Source organism: Alternaria conjuncta (genome assembly GCF_024043145.1).
Source record: "Alternaria conjuncta strain BMP 0040 chromosome Unknown scaffold_19, whole genome shotgun sequence".
NCBI lineage: Eukaryota > Fungi > Ascomycota > Dothideomycetes > Pleosporales > Pleosporaceae > Alternaria > Alternaria conjuncta.
In genome coordinates, this window is record NW_026250108.1 from 41,318 (window position 1) to 59,761 (window position 18,444).

The 18,444-nt window shown below is 40.0% G+C and overlaps 5 protein-coding genes across 5 annotated transcripts; 3 read left to right on the top strand and 2 right to left on the bottom strand.

The window, feature by feature from the left end:
• Nucleotides 1-9,774: 9,774 nt before the first annotated feature.
• Nucleotides 9,775-11,286, top strand: J4E85_009769 (uncharacterized protein; the record flags this gene model as incomplete). Its single annotated transcript, XM_051473987.1, has 1 exon — nt 9,775-11,286. One exon carries the CDS (start codon nt 9,775-9,777, stop codon nt 11,284-11,286), a length of 1,512 nt encoding a protein of 503 aa, XP_051322064.1.
• Nucleotides 11,287-11,685: 399 nt separating this feature from the next.
• J4E85_009770 (uncharacterized protein) lies at nt 11,686-12,406 on the bottom strand (the record flags this gene model as incomplete). Its single annotated transcript, XM_051473988.1, has 3 exons — nt 11,686-11,926; nt 12,063-12,227; nt 12,294-12,406. 3 exons carry the CDS (start codon nt 12,404-12,406, stop codon nt 11,686-11,688), a joined length of 519 nt encoding a protein of 172 aa, XP_051322065.1.
• Nucleotides 12,407-13,534: 1,128 nt separating this feature from the next.
• J4E85_009771 (uncharacterized protein) lies at nt 13,535-14,110 on the top strand (the record flags this gene model as incomplete). Its single annotated transcript, XM_051473989.1, has 2 exons — nt 13,535-13,611; nt 13,675-14,110. The coding sequence occupies 2 exons, from the start codon at nt 13,535-13,537 to the stop codon at nt 14,108-14,110; spliced, it is 513 nt and encodes a 170-aa protein (XP_051322066.1).
• A 158-nt stretch (nt 14,111-14,268) lies between these two features.
• J4E85_009772 (uncharacterized protein) lies at nt 14,269-15,213 on the bottom strand (the record flags this gene model as incomplete). Its single annotated transcript, XM_051473990.1, has 1 exon — nt 14,269-15,213. The coding sequence occupies one exon, from the start codon at nt 15,211-15,213 to the stop codon at nt 14,269-14,271; it is 945 nt and encodes a 314-aa protein (XP_051322067.1).
• A 962-nt stretch (nt 15,214-16,175) lies between these two features.
• Nucleotides 16,176-17,821, top strand: J4E85_009773 (uncharacterized protein; the record flags this gene model as incomplete). Its single annotated transcript, XM_051473991.1, has 2 exons — nt 16,176-16,233; nt 16,293-17,821. The coding sequence occupies 2 exons, from the start codon at nt 16,176-16,178 to the stop codon at nt 17,819-17,821; spliced, it is 1,587 nt and encodes a 528-aa protein (XP_051322068.1).
• Nucleotides 17,822-18,444: the final 623 nt, after the last annotated feature.

The window sequence follows — 18,444 nt, forward strand, 5'->3', positions numbered from 1 at the left end:
CACTATACTTAACGTATAGTGTATAGAGTATAGTAAGAAGGTCTATACTATTATAGCTAACCTTTACCTAGATTAGAGCACTATCTACGCCTATAGCTACAAAGCTTACTTACTTAATAGAGAGTAAGTAGCTAGACAAGATAAGCGTAACTTTAAAGTTATACTAAGAAGCTATATTAGATACCTAGTAGAATATAAAGCGTCTAATATTTATAGAATATAGGTTCTAAAGCTTAATTAAATAATTATAATAAGAAATATAAGCTTTAATAAGGAGCTTTTCTATAAGAGTAGCGCTAAAAGTAGCTAGAAGCACTTAGTAGAAGAGCTTACGTATATTATTAATCTTCTATATAAAGATAAGCTATATAATATAGAAGAAGCGTATAAAGATATCTTTAACTAGCTCTGCGCTATAGTAGGTAAAATATAAGACTAGTATACTTCTAAAGACTCTATCTAGAAGCTAGAGAGTAGTGTGTTATAGCTTACTATTAAATAGGCTAGCTAGCCTAATTAATAAGTAGTATATAATACATTTTCTACATAGATAGAAAGCTTAGCTAGCTAACTACTAGAAATCTATGCAGACTCTTAAGAGCATACTAGCCTATTTACTCTAGAGTAAACACTAGAGCCTAGAGCGTACTAGACTATAAGGTCTAGTTAGAAGTATAATAGTAGTGCCTAGAAAGTGTACTAAACTAGAGAAGAGCGTCTACTAGTACTAAGTAATAAATAGCTTTCTAATATAAGAAGCTTTTATTAGAATAAAGTATATAGTGCTTATTAGAATAGAGTACCTCTAAGTATACTATATTTCTACGCACGCTTTATATTTAGAACTTCTCTAGAATAAGGCAAAATAGAACTACTACCTACTTCTAGACTAATACGCTAGAGGCGTAATTATAGAGAACTAATATAATTAAGCTCTAGAATTAAAGAGTAACGTAAAGACCTAAGAGTAGAAGAACTAGAAGTTTATACGCTGTATAATCTATAGAATAGTATATAAGATAATAATCTTCTAAATAGTCTTCTCTAATACTTATATAGAGTAGAAGAAGACTAGAAAGAGCTTATAACTATTTACTTAATTATAGTAGCTATAATCTTAGGTAATATACTTTTATAAAAGTATAAGCTATCTAAACGCGTATACTATAATTAACTACTACTACTTCTAAAGAAGTATAAAGATCTTAGTAACTATCTATATAGAAAGCTCTTCTACAAGGCTTATAATAAGAAGATTAATATACTCTATTAAGTAAGTACCTAGAAGAAGATTAAGCGCTTCTTAGTATAAGAGCGCTTACTTCTACTAAAGTAGGTATTTATATATAAGGTTAATTAGAATAGCTACTTTATTAAGTGTAAAGCTTACATAGTAGTAAGAGAAGATCTATAAGTAATTAATTCTATATACTCTACGTATGTAGTAACGCTTACCTTATACTCTTTTAGAATAGTAATAGTAATAGTAGCTAAGTTTAATCTAGAGATTCTCTAGTTTAATATTATAGAAGTATTTCTTTATACGCACTAAGAGCACTAGCTAGTTATAGTATATAATATACTAGATAGCTTTAAGAAGCTTAGTAAGTGTATAAAGCTTAAGTGTACTCTCTATAGACTAAAGAACTCTCTACTACTCTAGTATAAAGAGCTCTTACGTATAGTAAAGAAAGCAGGTCTTATTACTTCTAAAAAAGAGCCTTATCTCTTCTTTAATAAATAAAGAAAAATTCTTCTACTCTTCTACGTTAATAATATACTACTTATATATTACTGTACTACTTATTAAAGAGCTTTATAAGTTACTAATATAATAAAAGTAGTATATAACTTAGAAGAGAAAGGCCTAGTTAAATAGTTTCTAGAAGTAAGAGTATTACGTAATTACGCTGCTTATACTATAATACTTATATATAATAAGTATTTAGATAAGCTTACTAAGAAGTTTAACTTAGAAAGTACTTTTTTAAGCTCTACTACACTACTTCTAAGCTAAGAGCTTATAAAGTTAATAGGTAAAGTAGATAAGAAAGTAGTTAAAAACTACTAAGAGCGTGTTAGATTACTACTCTATATAGCTATTATACTACAGCCTAATATAGTATACGCTACTTTAAAGCTTTTACACTTTCTTATAAATCTAAGTAAAGAGTATATTAAAGTAGTTAACTAAGTAATTATATACTTATATAAAACTTACTATTAGGCTATCTACTATAGAGCGCACTCTAGAGTAGAGCTTATAATTTGTAGCAACGCTTCTTTTATAGATAATCTAGAGACTAGGCGCTCTTTATAGAGCTACTTTATTATACTCTTTAGAAGTACTATTATTTAGAAAGTAGTATAATAGATAACTATAATAACTTTAACTATAGAAGTAGAGCTTCTTACTTTTAAGTATATTAGTAAAGAAGTAATAGCTCTTAAGAGGCTATTTTAGAAGCTTACACTTACCTTAGAAGTAGTGTAGATAATTTTCTATAATAACTAGTAGACTATATACTTAGTAGTTAGCGCTAATAAGTATATAATAATACACTTTAGATATATTAATATCTAAAATATATAGCTAAGGTAAGAGTATACTAAAGAGTCTTTTAGAGTTAAGTACCTAGAGACTAAGAGTATACTAGCTAATAGGCTTACTAAAAATCTATTAGTTTAGTAATTTACCTACTTTAAGAAGTAGTTAAATATAAAGAATATTAAATTATTAGTAGTATTATAAAGCTTATAAGGCATAAAAGAGTTTTTTACTACTTTTCTTAGAAAGTAATAGAAAGTGTATTTTAAGCGTAGTCTCTCTTATAGGTCTATAGAAAACTACTTATTAGAAAAGACTTTTATTAAAGTACACGCTCTAAAGAGCGTAGTAAGATAAGAAAGCGTATACCTAGAACTATAATTAGAGTAACGCTTTTTTAGTTATCTAAGCGCAAAGTTAGAGAAGTACTACTAGTTATTAGTAGTATTCTTGCAAGCTTAGAGATACTTAAACTCTAAGACAAAGAACTAAAAGAGTATAACTTTCTCTATAAACGTAAATACGTAACTAAGCTTAGTAGTAATACTCTTATAGGTAACTATAATAGTATTATTAGTAATAGTCTTAGAAGATGCTTTTCTATTATTATTATTAGAGAGCGCTGCACTATTGTCTATAGTCTTATTATAGTTAACCTACTTAACTACTAGACAAAGTTCTATAAAGCTTATTAGTACTAAGAAGTTAGAGCACTAGAATAAAACTTACTAGAAGAGCGCTACTTAGAAGTAGAAGTGTTGTTAGTCTTATTATTAAGGTTAGATTAAAACTACTTAATACTAGAAGTATTCTTAGACTTATTAGTGTTACGCTCTATCTTTAAGGTATTAAAGCTCTACTTCTTACTACGCCTCTAGATTATATAGCTATACTTAAGGCACTACTTAAAAGTAGTGTTATAGTTACAGATAAGCTTATAAAAGTAAGAGTTCTTAATATTAAGTAGATAACTAGTCTTTAGGTTCTACTCTATAGTGCGAAACTAATTAACTATACGCTTAGTAACCTTCTCTATACACTTAGGTTTAAAAAAGAGTTAGTAAAGCTTCTTAAGCTTAAAAAAGAGTATACGTATATATTATTATATTTATAATTACTAATAGCACTAGTAAAGCAGCGCTTAGACTTCTTACTCTTATTAATGCTTATATAGTTTTTATAAAGAAAGTTAGTAGCTTTTCTAGTGCTTATAGACTAGAAGTATTAGAGGCACACTATCTTATAGAGCTTACTAGTAGTAATAAAAATAAGCTTCTTAGAGCTGCGCTTGCGTATAGACTTAGTTACTAAAGCTCTATTATTCTTATTATTAGAATCTTTATTAAGCGTATGCTTCTTACTATTATACTTCTTATTATTATACTTATTAGAAGAATTAGTAATATCTAAACTATTAGACTAGATAGAGAGCTCTAGATTAAAGAGAGAGCTCTTTATACTACTTATAATAATAAAAGAATACTTCTTCTTAGAAGTAGAGCTAGAGAAAGGTAAAGTGTTATAAACTATACTACTCTCTTAAGAAATAGAGAGCTTATCTAAGGCTTTAGTAGAAAGCTTAGAATTATTAAAAGAGATAGTAGTAGAATTCTTAGAAGTAGAGCTCTTAGAACCTAAAGAATCTAGAAATAGAATATTAGAATAAGTATTACTAGTAGCTAAAGAACTAGAAACTATAATAGTAACTTTAGAAAGCTGCTTATAGAAATTACTAGAAAGCTTCTAAGAAAGCGTAGTAACGTTAGAATTATAGTTAGTATGCTCTTTCTAGGTAGTCTTACTAGCCTACTTATTATTATACTTTTCTATTACGCTAATAGAATTAGCGGACTACTACGCTTAGTAGATTACTTTCTCTAGAACTATCTCTTAATAGAGCTTAATAGCTCTTAGAAGTAGAATCTTAAAGCGTTTTTACTTAGTACGCTACTTATTAATAAAGCGCTTATTCTTAGACTTAAAACGCTTAGTTTTAGTAATTACCTTAGCTTTAGAATTCTTATTACTACGCTCTAAGTTGCGCTTAACCTACTTATTACACTTATAACGCAGACGCTGCTTATTTTCTATAGCTTAACTAGTAATATAATACTTATAAGTAATCTAGTTATAATACTCTTACTCTACTTTATTCTTAGCTTTAAGGTTGCAAGTGTACTACTTATTAGCGTACTTCTAGGCAGCGCGCTTATTATAACGTAAAATATTATTAGCTTACTCTTAAGTAACTATATTACTATACTTAGTAAATAGATTAGATTTCTTAGAAGCGTAAGTTAGAGTAGTAAATAGGTTATAGGTAGAAGTAGAAGCACTTATAGAACTAGAGCTCTACTTCTTACTAGAAGAACTACGCTTAGAAGAGCTTCTAGAAATACTATAAAGCTTATTTAAGCGCTTATAATTCTCTACCTTAAAGAGAGTAGCTAGGTACTTAGAGAAGTTAGAGGTATTAGAGCTTAGTAGCTTAGCCTTTAACGCGCTTATATAACTAGAGCTTAAAGAAGTTACCTTAGAGGCGCTTATAGAGCTAGAACTAGACTACTTATTCTTAGAAGAGTAGCTATTCTTATACTTATACTTATTCTTATTTAATATAATGCTATAGAGCTTAGAGATAGATATAGAGAGGTATACTTAGTTTAATTAGTATAATAGAGTATGCTGCTAGAGTTAGTAAGCGTACTAATAAAAATTAGAGATACTTACTCTTGTTTTAGGTAAGAGGTAGAGAGCGTTTAGCTAATTAAATAATTTTTAGTAATATTATAATTAGCGCGTATACGCTAAGTAAGCTCTTAGCGCTACGCACGCTCTAATAAGTACGTAATTAGCGTTCTTAGCTATAATAAGAGAGCTTATTATAACTACGCAGTCTACTCTTATAAGCTACTTAGAAGGTATATTATAGAACGCACCTTTAGATACTTCTTAAGAGTATAGCACGTAATTATACTAGTATAGATTAAGATAAGCTCTTAAGAGCTTTACTACTTAAGAGAGCTTTCTAAGTAAGCTTATAATATAATAATTTATCTTCTATTTATTTCTATACTTCTAGACGTAACACTTACTTATATTAATACTTATATTTTATTTTATATAAAAAGTAAAATAGTATTAGTTATAAGTATTTTAGCTTATAGTAGTATATATTAGTATAGTTTAAGATAGAAAGTAGTAAAAAAAATTAAGTTTTTTTAAGTATAAGTTATAGCTAAGTAGCTAAAAATAAAATTTACTAAAATATATTCTTAACTAATAGGCACTATCTTATATAATTAGTGCCTTAAGTCTAATTTAGAGTTATTTTTATAGTAAAAAAATATTAATTATAGTAAAGTATTAATATAGAGTAAAGTAATAAAACGTAGTTAGTAACTTTATATAGTAATCTTATTATAGATATATTTTCTAAATACTATATACTTACTATATATAACTATAGAATTTAATAAAACTTTCTCTCTCTAATATTTACTATAAATATAGTACTTTAATAATAATAATAACGTACTTATAGAAGATAATAGTAATAGAAGCTTTTCTAGTATACTTAGAAATAGACTTAAAGATAGTAATAGATAAGCTATAAAGCTATAAAAATATTAAAATATCTTTAAAAGTTAACGTAGAAGCTCTCTAAAAGAAAGCTTTTAGTAAAGACTTTAGTAAAAAGAGTAGAAGTTAGAGTAGAAGTTAGAGTATAGTATAATATAGTTTTTCTCTTAGCTATAAAGCTAAGTAAGTAGAAGTACTATATAGGTAAACTTTAGGTCTAAAAGGTAATATTAAATTATAGTACTATACTACTATAAAATATAAAAAAATATTTACGTAGATAAACTATAGTATAGAGAATAGTAGTCTAGAGAAAAGTATAAAAAGCTTTATATATAGAGAATACTTTTTTTTTTTTTTTTTTTCTAATCTTAAAGAACTTCTTATATTTCTAAAAGCTTTTTATATTTCTAAGAAATCTAAATCTCTAGCTAAATATCTAGCTAAATACCTAGATATAACTTCTAAACTTAATACTAATACTAATATTATCTTAAAAATATTAAATGCCTTTCTCTTTATACTTACTACCTAAGTAGATACTTCTAACTCTTTAGTATCTAGCTTAGATAATAGTTACTTAGTACTACTAATAGGCTTAGTCTTCTATAAGATTAGTATTACTAATACTAATATAACTTTTAATATCTTATACCTCTAAGTATAGATATATAAAGATAATTCTAAGAATATTATAGTAATATTTATAAACGTTATTTTACTAAGAGAATTTAACCTAAAGAATAAAGTACTATATACTTATCTTTATATAGATATACTCTTTATTATTAAGCTATTCTAGATAAATATACTATTTATATACTATACTATAAGAAAGAAAAAAGATAAGACTTTTACTTAGAAGAAATTTAAGCGTTAGAAAAGAGTAGACGTAATATATAATATAATAATAGTACTAGTATAGATAGTAGTAAAAAGATAGATATAGTTAAAAGAACTCTATTTCTAAACTTTACTCTAGAAGTTAGAGACGCTTAGAATTATTAAAAAGATAAGAAATAAGCTATAGATATAAGTATAGTAGTAATAGAGCTAGTAAGCTAAGAAATAATAGTTATAAGCGCTCTAGAATAATCTAAGTATTATTATAAAGTTTAGACTATAGCTATAAGAGCTTAGAAGTTATTAGTATAAATAAAGAATAAGTAGATAGGTAGGTAGATAAAAGTAAATATAGATAGTAAGTAGTAGTTATATAATATAGCTAATATAGCTAGACTTATAGATAATTATATATAGAATATAAGTTACTAGTAATTATATAGATATTATATAAGTATCTTAGGTTAGTTTAGAGGCTTTATACTAGCGTAGCTAGACTTACTTAGTTTTTTTTTAGTATTATATAATTATATAAAACTAGTACTAGTACTAGTTAATAGTCTAGATAGCTATTAGTAAAGTGTAATAGATATAAAGTAGTTAGCGCGTTATAATTACGTATAGTAACTATTATATTAGTAGTAGAAGTAGTATAGTTATAAGTATTATAAGTTATAAATCTAGGCTTATATTAGAGATTTTTAAGTTTACTATTAAATCTAATATAGTAACGCGTTATTACGTAATTATATAATTATATAATTATATAATTATTTAATTTTAAAAAAAGTACACTATAAACTCTATCTTTTAGACCTAGAGAGAGATAAAAAGATATTAAAAAATATTAAAAGGTGTTAAAAGACTTTATACTAGTTTCTTTTAGAACTACTAGAATAATTTTAATATTAATTTAAAATATATTACTATTAGTAATAAGATTATTACTAGCCTATAGTATAGACTAACTCTACACTTACCTATATAACTTTCTAGTTTATACTATAATTAGAAATAACTAGAAATATCTAGTAATAACTAAGATAATATATAGTAATAGAAATACTACTAATAGAACTTACTATATCTATTCTTAGCTATTAACTATAATCTTATCTCTATTCTCTAGTAATATTAATATAATAGCTACTACTTTTAAGATAAGTCTTATCTAAGATAACTATAATACGTAACTATAGCGTCTATCTAAGTAATAGTACTAGATAAAAGAAAATATACTATAAACGCCTTATCTCTAGTATTTTATTTTTTATTATCTTTTATATCTAGAATTTTAGTAATAGCCTTATATTACTAGTATATAGCTTACTCTAAATATAGAGATAGTAAAGACTTTCTAGTCTTAAGTCTTACTATATATATAAAATTATAAATATAAATAGTAATAGTAATTAATAGCTCTTTTCTAGTTAGCTTACTAATTAGATAATCTTCTATCTAGTCTATAGAATTAAGATTATACTTACTATTCTAGAATAGCTTATATATCTTATTAGTAAGCTTCTTAAATATAAGAATAGAAGAATAAATAAATAAAAGCCTTACTTTAATTAGATAACCTTTTAAAATAATAAAAGTATTAATAAAACTCTTTATAGAACTCTTTATAGCTCTAGAATAATATATATAATCTAAGATATAGCTTTATATAGTATCTTTTATTATATAAATAGTATCTTATTTTATAGTTACTAGAATAGCTTTTAGAATAGCTTCTCTAATAAACTTTCTTTTAGTAAAGATAAAGTAGCTTATATAAGCTTTAATAAGTAATAGTAATATAGTTATATAAAAAGTAATTAATATAGTAATAATAAAGTAACTTAGTAAAGCTTCTTAGTAAAGTAGTAAGATAATATAACTAGTAATAAATTAGTTTTATACTTATAATTATCTAAGAAACTTATAAATAGTTTAAAGTACTAGTATAGTGTTTAGTATTAGATTTAAGCTACTTATATCTATAATCTTTAGAGTTCTAATTATTATTATTATTATAGAAATAACAAAAATAGAAAAAGTATGCTTTTACTAAAAGAAATTTTAGTATATATATTCTAACTATAAACCTTTAGAATATATTACTTTATTAGTTATAAGCTAATAAGCACGTGTAATTATATTATAATCTTCTTAGAGATTAGTATTAAAATTCTTTTATAAAGTACTTTAGTATTAAAATAGCTCTATAGCTAGCCTAAATTTAAAAGCTTTAACTACTTTAAAAGTAGTAGCGCTAAGGCTCTAAGCTTTAGCTTACTTAATACTATACTTCTAAGAGTAGATAAAACCTTTAGTTATACGTTCTTTAGTAAGCTAGTAATAGACCTTACTCTTTTAGAACTAGTTTATAGGCTGTAGAATTGTTAGTTTACTAATAAAAATCTTACATAATATTAAAAGACTATAGCATTAGCAAGCCTTAGGCGAAGCGCGCGCTGCTACTTTCTCTATCTCGCTCGCATCCCTTGCATATCCCTCAGCTGACGTACCCCTCGGCGACGTTCCGAAGGCGAAGGATTACTGATTTTGAAAGGAAGTAGAGGCGCAACAGCTGCAGACAAGCTCCCCGCCGCTATCGCCCATACAAATGTTCGTTCACGTTACATCACCGCGCCAATCTTGACTGCTTGGCTGACACGCGCAGATCAAACTGTGCATAAGAATTCTCCCGGTACATTTCGCTCATCGTGACCATCGTGGCGACCAAACTCTTGCGACTCCGCGTCAACACCAGAAGCAACCTCAGGCTTTTCCATTGCGCCAACAAGCCACTTACCATGTCTCTCCCATACGCGCCTAGATCCGCCTACTACGACGGCAAGCTTCAGTCAGGCTCATCTACTTCCACCTTCCAGACGATTGACCCCGCGACCGCCCAACCCGTCGCAAACATCCACACAACCTCCAACGCTGGCATCGATGCTGCGATAGCGTCGGCGCAACGAGCCTTCCCCGCATGGTCCGCGACACCACCCATCGAGCGCGCGCGCATTCTCCAACGAGCGGCTGCCCTGCTCCGCGCACGCAATGACGAACTCGCCCGCATCGAGACCAGCGACACCGGCAAGCCCTTCTCCGAGACCTCGACCGTAGACGTAGTCACCGGCGCCGATGTCCTCGAATACTTTGCGAACCTCGTAGGCGGAGGTGGCATGAACGGCGAGACAGCACAATTACGACCAGACGCATGGGTGTACACGACTAAGAACTCGCTGGGCGTGTGTGCGGGCATCGGCGCGTGGAACTACCCCATTCAGATCGCGCTGTGGAAGTCTGCGCCCTGTCTGGCAGCCGGCAACTGCATGGTCTACAAACCGTCAGAGTTCACACCACTGCACTCCACCGTACTAGCAGACATCTACGCTGAAGCTGGAGTACCGCCGGGTGTCTTCAACGTCGTCCAGGGCGGCGGTGAAGTCGGCGCATACCTCACCAAGCACTCCGGCATCGCCAAGGTCAGCTTCACAGGGCAGGTCTCGACAGGCAAGAAGGTCGCAGGCAGTGCATCTGGCGAGATGAAGTACGTGACAATGGAGCTGGGCGGCAAGTCGGCATGCGTCATCCTGCCAGACGCGGACGTGGACCAGGCAGTCGACGGCGCAATGCTAGCCAACTTCTTCTCAACAGGACAGGTCTGCACCAACGGCACACGAGTCTTCATCCCCGAAGCAATGAAGTCGGAATTCGAGAAGCGGTTACTGGAGAAGATGCAGTACATCCGTCCGGGTAACCTCCACGACATGGCCACCAACTTCGGCCCGCTAGTATCGAAGCCGCACTACGAGAAGGTCATACAATATATCAAGCACGGCCGCGACAACGACAAGGCGAAGATGCTTTGCGGCGGCCCCGAAACCCCATCATGGGTTGCGTCACATAGCGACAAAGCGTACCAGAACGGCTACTGGGTTCAACCCACCGTATTCACAAACTGTACCGACGACATGAAGATTGTGCGCGAAGAAATCTTCGGCCCCGTCATGTCTATCCTTACATACAAGACCGTCGAGGAAGTCGTCCAACGCGCCAACAACACGGATGTCGGTCTTGCGGCGGGTGTCTTCACCAAGGACCTTAACCTAGCGCACAAGGTTATTGCTCAGCTCGAAGCGGGTATCACATGGGTCAACACCTGGGGCGAGAGTCCAGCTGAGATGAGCGTTGGAGGCTGGAAGCAGAGTGGTGTTGGTGTGGAGAACGGTAAGAAGGGTCTTGAGGCTTGGGTCAGGAATAAGAGTACGCTTGTGGAGATGGGTGGGGCTGTACCGACTGTGTTTGCCAAGCTGTAGAGATGTTTGTGGAAGAGGATGTATGTATATAGGCAATACCATGGATCATCAGGCAGCCCGTTCTCCGACATGTCGAAGGATACTGATCAAAGCTTTGTTACATGGAGACGGATCTTAGTTCGGAAGCCTGGAAAGAAAACAGGCGATGGATGATGGATGTCAGACTGAGCAGGAAGAATGGCATTTCATTGATCACGGCACCGTACACTCCTTACTGTTGGATCAAGGTCATGAAGAATAGAGAAAGAGTAAGGGCAAAAGACAGTTAGTTAAGAGTGGTAGACTCAGAGATCAACAAATTGCGTGATAAGAGTAACAAATACCATCAAATCCATTCCTCTACACATTCATCCCATCCCCATACCCTCTCCATCCCATCCATCCCCCTTATCCCTATCCCTACACAGTAAGCGTATAAGTAACACTATCACACTTTCCATTAACAACCTGCCGATCCCCACTCGCCAGCTGCAGCAATCCCCTCCACGTCCCGCCATGCTGCATGTTGAAGCACGCCTGGTTGATGTTGTTGTTCGTCATGAACTCTAGGCCGCGCGTTACGGCGTCTTTCATGGTTTTGACTTCGGCGGTTGTGTCGCAGTTTTTTCCGGTTGTGGCCGCGTGGTATTGGTAGTTTACGCTGGAGAGGGGGAGGGGTTAGTGGGCGGTAGGAAGGGTGTGGATGGGGGGTGAAGGGGGGATTGTTGGACACAGGGAATGGGGAAAGGGAGAAGTGGAGGTGGTGGAAGTCGAAGAGAGAGAGAGAGATGACGTACCCGTCAACAGCACCGGAGATGACACCACAAGTGTTGGCCTCGCTTTGCGCCTTCATGAGATTGGATACGTAGGTCGCAATTGCATTCACGTTGAGTGCGACCATGGAGCCTGCGCCCAGAATGGCGATTTGCTCTTCGATGGTGAGGCGTTTGGCGAGGTCGTCGCTGGAGTGGAGTGTTAGCAGGAGATTGGAGGGATGATGTGGAAAGAGACTTCTTCGTCGCACGTACCTGAACTGCGAGTCTTCGCTCAACGATGGCAGAGCCTCTCGCTCGGGGAGGGAGATGGCCATGGCGTTGTAGCCGAGGCAGAGAGCGGTAGCGGCGATGGTAGCGAAACGCATGATGGATGGTAGAACGGGTGGATGGTGGGATGTGTTGTGCGAGATGAAATCACAGTAGAGTAGTGATGATTGAGTGATGAGGATGGTGTGATAGAACTGTGTGTCTTGCCCGATATATATACACTCTCACAATGAACCGTTCCGACTGTTGAGTTGTGAAGATTCGGGCATGGATGGATGTGTTGCACGCCTTGAGCCATGATGATCAAGTGCTTGCACGCCTGATGACAACGAGGCTGGAGAGAAATGCCTCGCGGCGCGACTCGAATGTACTGAATACATGCATGATGCGTGCTGCGCAAGCAAGTAGACCGATGCTGTCTTCATCGCATCCCGTGGAAACCGCCATAGAACCCTGTATGTGTAAGGCGCCCTTCTTGGATCAGCGTCTATACAATATCCGCCATGGTGTTGCACTTCGCCGTCTCTAAGGCGTTCCTTCCTCGGTCTGTGCAGCGGCCCGAATGAAGAAGCCGGACCCCATCTTGCCTTGTCGTTTCAGTAATCACAGCCCCCCACAAAGTTAAACTTCTCAAAAATGGCCGTTTTAGATCAAATATCTACGTCAGCACTGTTCAGGCGTTCTATCTTCCGTCGCTGTTTATAGCCGCAAGTGGCTGTGTACCTAAGGCGTACCGGATCGGTCCGTAAAAGAACCCTACGTTTGCACCGACCGACCCTCCGGATCTTGAAACCAAGACAGATCAAGATCGGCATAAGCTTTCGTGGGGTGGGCTTATTTCGACTGCGATACTCGATCGTGTCCTTGTATTGTACATCAGGCACCCCGCGATCATCTATGTCGGTCCTTTGGTACAGCGTTGCGGCATGGATTCACGTCGCCGTCTATCAAACTTGCTCTCTCATTTTGTGATCAAGGCGGGCAGTGTGTTTGGAGGCCTCATGAAGCTGAGGCCGACGAGGCAGAAACGGTTGTTGGGGGTTTGGGTGTTGACGAAGAAGGGAGGTAGAGCGCAGACGGCAGGCCTGATGTAGGTTGTGTTCACTTGAAGATGTATATAAGTAATCGACGCGTCGAAGTGAAGGTTATCAACTCATCACAACAGTTCCTCCCAAGTCACAATACCCAGCCAAAATACCCCTTTTGCTACATCTCACTTCTTCACAATGCGTTTTCAACTCGCCCACATCTTCTGCCTCCTCGGCGCTGCCGAGTCTCTCGCCATTGGTGCCCCTGAGAAAGAGTACGTCCTCGCTTATCCATTCACACACATCGTCACAGCAAACCACTAACCCGGAAGTCACAGCTACGCCCTCCTCGACACCCGAGACCCCACCTCCCCTCTCTCCCCCCGCACCGACATCGAAGTCGCCGCCGGCTTCGTCAGCCAAGGCGCCACCGCGACCCTCGCCATCGTCTCCATCGCCAACTACCTCGCCGTCTACATCAAAGGCCAATCCGACGTCAACAGCTGCTCCGTGATCTCCGGTAACGTCGACGGCGCTGTGTGGCAGTACTACGCGACCACCTCGGGCCCCAAGTGCGACACGACGTCTGAGTCGAAGACGATTAGGAACGCGGTTGAGAGAGAGTTGAAGTGGATGCAGGAGAATGGGTACGATGCTGCTTGCTTTAAGATGGACCATGGGGGTACTTGGGAGGGACATCTCAAGATTGCGCTCAATGGGAAGCCGATTGCTAGTGACACGCAGTGCAACTCGGCGAAGTTTGTCAATTTGTAGATGTGTGATGTAGTGGGGATTGGGAACAGGATGGGTGGCATGGGCTGTTGTACAAGCCATCTTGGTCTAGGCGCGTGACGCAGTGTTAGGAGGATTCATTATGTATTGTCATGGTTACATTTATATCGCGCAGTTCTTCGTCTATCTACTCCCATCTCTTACAAGTCTTCTTCATCGTCGAACTCGAACACTCGCGTGAGGCCATCGTCTTCATGTTCGGCCTCCCGCTCCTCGACCTCTTCCGGTCCCCCCGCCCCACATTCCTGCTCTCCTTCCTGTTCACCTGTTTCTTCCCGCATATCCACAGGCCCCCTACCCTCAAACCTCAGCGTGCCATCCATCTCATGCGTCGCGAGCACATATCCGCCTTCCTCATCCACTCCTCCAGTGAACACCACTCCATCCCGTTCCCTTCTCCTCCTTTCCCGCCTCCTCTGCTCAGCCTGTCTCCTCCTTCTATCCCTGTCTTCCTTCCCTTGAATCCATCTTCTCATTGGTGCGGGAAGCTCATTCGGCATGACGCCTGTTTTCTCCATGCCCCAGGTGGTGAAGGAAAGGGCTGCGCGGTTGGTGGAGGAAAGAGTTGCTGCGCCGATACTCCATGATGCGCGGCCGAGGCCTGAGGTTGCGATGGCGCTGGCGAAGGAGAGGGTCGCAGTGGAGACCTCGGACAGCGCGGCGCTGGTGTCGTGGAGGGCGGCGGGCCAGGTGCCGGGGAAGGGTGTGGCGGTTGGAAGGGAAGTGGTTTGGGGTGATGGAAGATCTTCCCAGCTTGATGAAGAAGACGAGGAAGCAGATGCATGCTGAGAAGGGGTTTCGTCTTCGTCTGCATCGATGTACGGCCCAGCGGCGGTCCTGGTGCGGATGTTGGCCGGGCGAGCTCGTGGCTCTGGCTCCGCTTGCGCTTCTTCGAAGTCGCGTAGTTGTGCAGCGCTTAGTGCTGCGGACTGCATGGGCGCATTTTCGAACCCGTCGTGGGCGCTGTAGTATGCTTCTGAATGTGATGAGGCTTGGTGTTGTGGGCGGCCTCTCGTGCTCCCGCCCGTTTCGGAAGGGTCGTTGCTGCCTACAGCCTTGCGTGGACGCCCGATCTTGTCAACCATCGCGACTGTTGCGGAATACGATATATGTTCTAAGTACGTAGTATAGTGTATGTATAAGGTTGCCGACTACAGTTGCAACAAATGCTGCGACGCGCAAAAAGATTCCGGGGGCGTATGCTGAAAAGGTGGGTTATTATACTTCGTATCGTTGGGGGCGCGGTGGTGGCTGCCGTATGTGGTGAATGTGAGAACTTCAACGCGCGATTCAATCGGAATAGGGAAGTGCGAACGCCTACACCAACGTCACTGCCTTGTCGTGACGGTGACCCTGCGAAGATGCGGAAAGCTGGCGGACGAACGGCCAACATGCGCGTCGCTGAGACGACTTCACATATTTTCGCTCCCATCGCAGAACCATGGATCCGTGACCGAACAGCTGGTATAGGCTTTGAATATGCGAGGCTGTGGTAGGTCAATATACTGAAGCTGCGCGCGCAGCACAAAATCTTACGCTAAGCGATCCATAGGTGCGCTTCTTGAATATGAAGTTATCGCGGCAGGTTTGCTGAGGCGGTTGCGGGTTTGAGCACTAAAAGCGGTATTGTCGCAGTGAATGTCGCAGCACGTGACTACGCGCGCCGTCACCTAGCTGCGCCACCCAGCGCCACCACGAGGAATTATCTCGCAATGAAATGTTCAGATGCGCAATTTGGACAAGATTTGCGACACATTCATTGCTTTTGGTGTCGCCTGCGCCGAGATCGCGTTTTACATTGTGCTTGCGACCCATAACCACATAGTGAATACCTACGTCTAGGCAATCACAACACGACCTCGATATAAGACCGCGATACCCCGCTCTTGACAAAACAACGCGACAGCTCCGACCATCAGTCTTTATATACCACCCGCTTCCTGCATTCTACGCATTACCACACCCGCTTGTACTCCGAAGCACACTCACCGTCAACACTCTTTGTCAATACCAACACACTTCACACTCTTTCACGACCACTCACACGATGTCTTCCGGCCATTCCAACAACCAGCAGGCCGCGCTCAAGATGCGCCCCGTCACCGGTAAGCACCTCCGCGCGCGCGCCTCTGTGAATCTTTCCGTATACTGACTTGTCGCACAGGAGCTTTCTTGCTCAAGCAGAGTCCTCATCATCTCTCGCATGACATCAAGGACATCCTCGAGAAGCATGGCGTCAAGCTCCCCCCCGGCTGTTCCCAGGAGCTCACCCGATACCTCAACGACAAGCTTGAGGCGTACCCCATCCCTTTCGACCCCAAACGTCCCAACCTTCAGGCGGATCTCGACAACAGTGCTCGTCTTCGCGATAGGAGGGCTCAGCTCAAGGATCAGGGCGCGACTCCAAACTCACCCGCGAAGACGCTTCCTCGATCGCGTCCCGACACCTTCTCGCGGTTCGGCAGGCCTCGCAACATCAACGAGTCTTTCATGTACGTTCCGTGGGACGAGCCAGTCTCGCCATCCATGTTGCAACCGCCGATGCCCGTCAGCGTGAACTCGCTGCTTCAGGGCTGGCCTCTGAAAGAGAAGTCGATCGCAGCTGTGAAGACGCCGACCAAGGTCGAGAAAGAGCAGTCTGCACAGGCCGAGATCAAGAACTCCGTTAAGATCGCGAAAGAGACTCCCGTCAAGGTCGAGATTGATGGACCCCTTAAGACTAAGATCGAATCGGCCAACACCACGAGGTCGACCTCATTGAATCAAGGGCGCGCCGACGACTATCTCGATGTCGCGACAGAAAAGATCATCAAGCGCGCACCTCTCGCTACCACAAAGGACAACCCTGTGAAGGTAGAAGATAGCGTTGGCAGCGACGTCCAGCGCCATAGTCAGATTCATCGCACCGTCGACTCCAAGTCTCCGCCTGCCCCCGTCGTCAAGCCCGAAACGGCAACCACCACGAGCGCCAAGCGCACCCTCAAAGCTTTCGAGGATATGGACCCCGACGCCGTCTCGTTCGCTTCTGACAACCTCGGCGCTGTCAAGAAGACCCGCCCCGCTGTCAAGCAGACACCGTCCTCCGCACCCGCCATCAAAGTCGAGGACGCCACCTCCGGCTTCCAGAGCTCCTTCGGCTCCTCCAACTCTTCGGGCTTCCGGTCCTCGGTATCAGATGTCAAGCAGGAGTTCCAGGAAACGCCTGACACTACGTACCTTGGTGAGTCGCAGCAGACTCTGGGCCGGTCGCAGAGCCCTTTCAGCCAGACCCAAGATTTCCCGAACTCTTTCTCCCGCAGCCGGTTCGGCAGCCAATCCTTCCTGAGCCCTCCCGATTCAGCGATCTCACAGACGTCCGGACGTGTCGAGATCAACCCGCGTCGCTCTGCTCGACTATCCCAGGCTAAGATGACCGCTGCCGGCTCGTCAGCCCCGTCAGCTTCCGCCCCGTCAGCTCCTCCAGCTCCGTCGCCTACGCCATCTTCCGCCTCTTCTCTTGGTGTCAAGCGCCGTCGCTCCGCCAGCGTCACAGACGACGTAGAGCAAGTAGAGCGCCAGGGTCGCAACAAGAAGTTCGTGACCAAGGAGGTGGTCGCAAAACAACGCGAAGCTCGCCACAATGAGGACGCAAAGGATCAAAAGCGCAGTAGCGCCCAGCGTCGTGCCTCGGTACTTCGTCGTCGCCCGATCTAGAGAGCGCAATTTTCCAGGCTGTCTTCACCAGCCACCGGGTGGATATCCCATCAAGATACCAGACCAACGTGGCCAACATGCCTGCACCAGCTTAGTAACCAACAACTCACATGCATCGAAGTCCAAGAGGATTTCATCGCTCACCACGTCTTGACTGGGTCAGGCCGACCTACATTCCGATCGAAAGCCAAAAGAGCTTCCTTCGTCGATGACTGCGCGCATCCATCCAAGCTATCCCTACACTCGTTCCGGCCAATCATGCCAGAGAACATCGACGGCCGTCAGTCAAGGTGGTGAAAAGTCCAGAGAGACTTCACCACCCAGTCGACCAGGTGCAAGCTCAAGAGCTCACCTCTACTACCCCATCGCCGCGCCCAGAGAGACGCGCCCATCGGGATCATACCTACTGCAATGGCTCAGCTGAATCCGTCCAGAGAGACTTGACAGCTGACGACCGAGATGAGTTCAAGACCCAGAGAGGCTCGAACCGCCGGTCGGGATGAGCGCAAGTCCAAAGGTCTTGACGACTCATCGGCCATCCACCACCAAGATACTTGGTGGATACTAGCTGGAGATAGTTGGGGCACAAAAGTGCTTCCATCCCCCAGCTGCGATGAGATCAA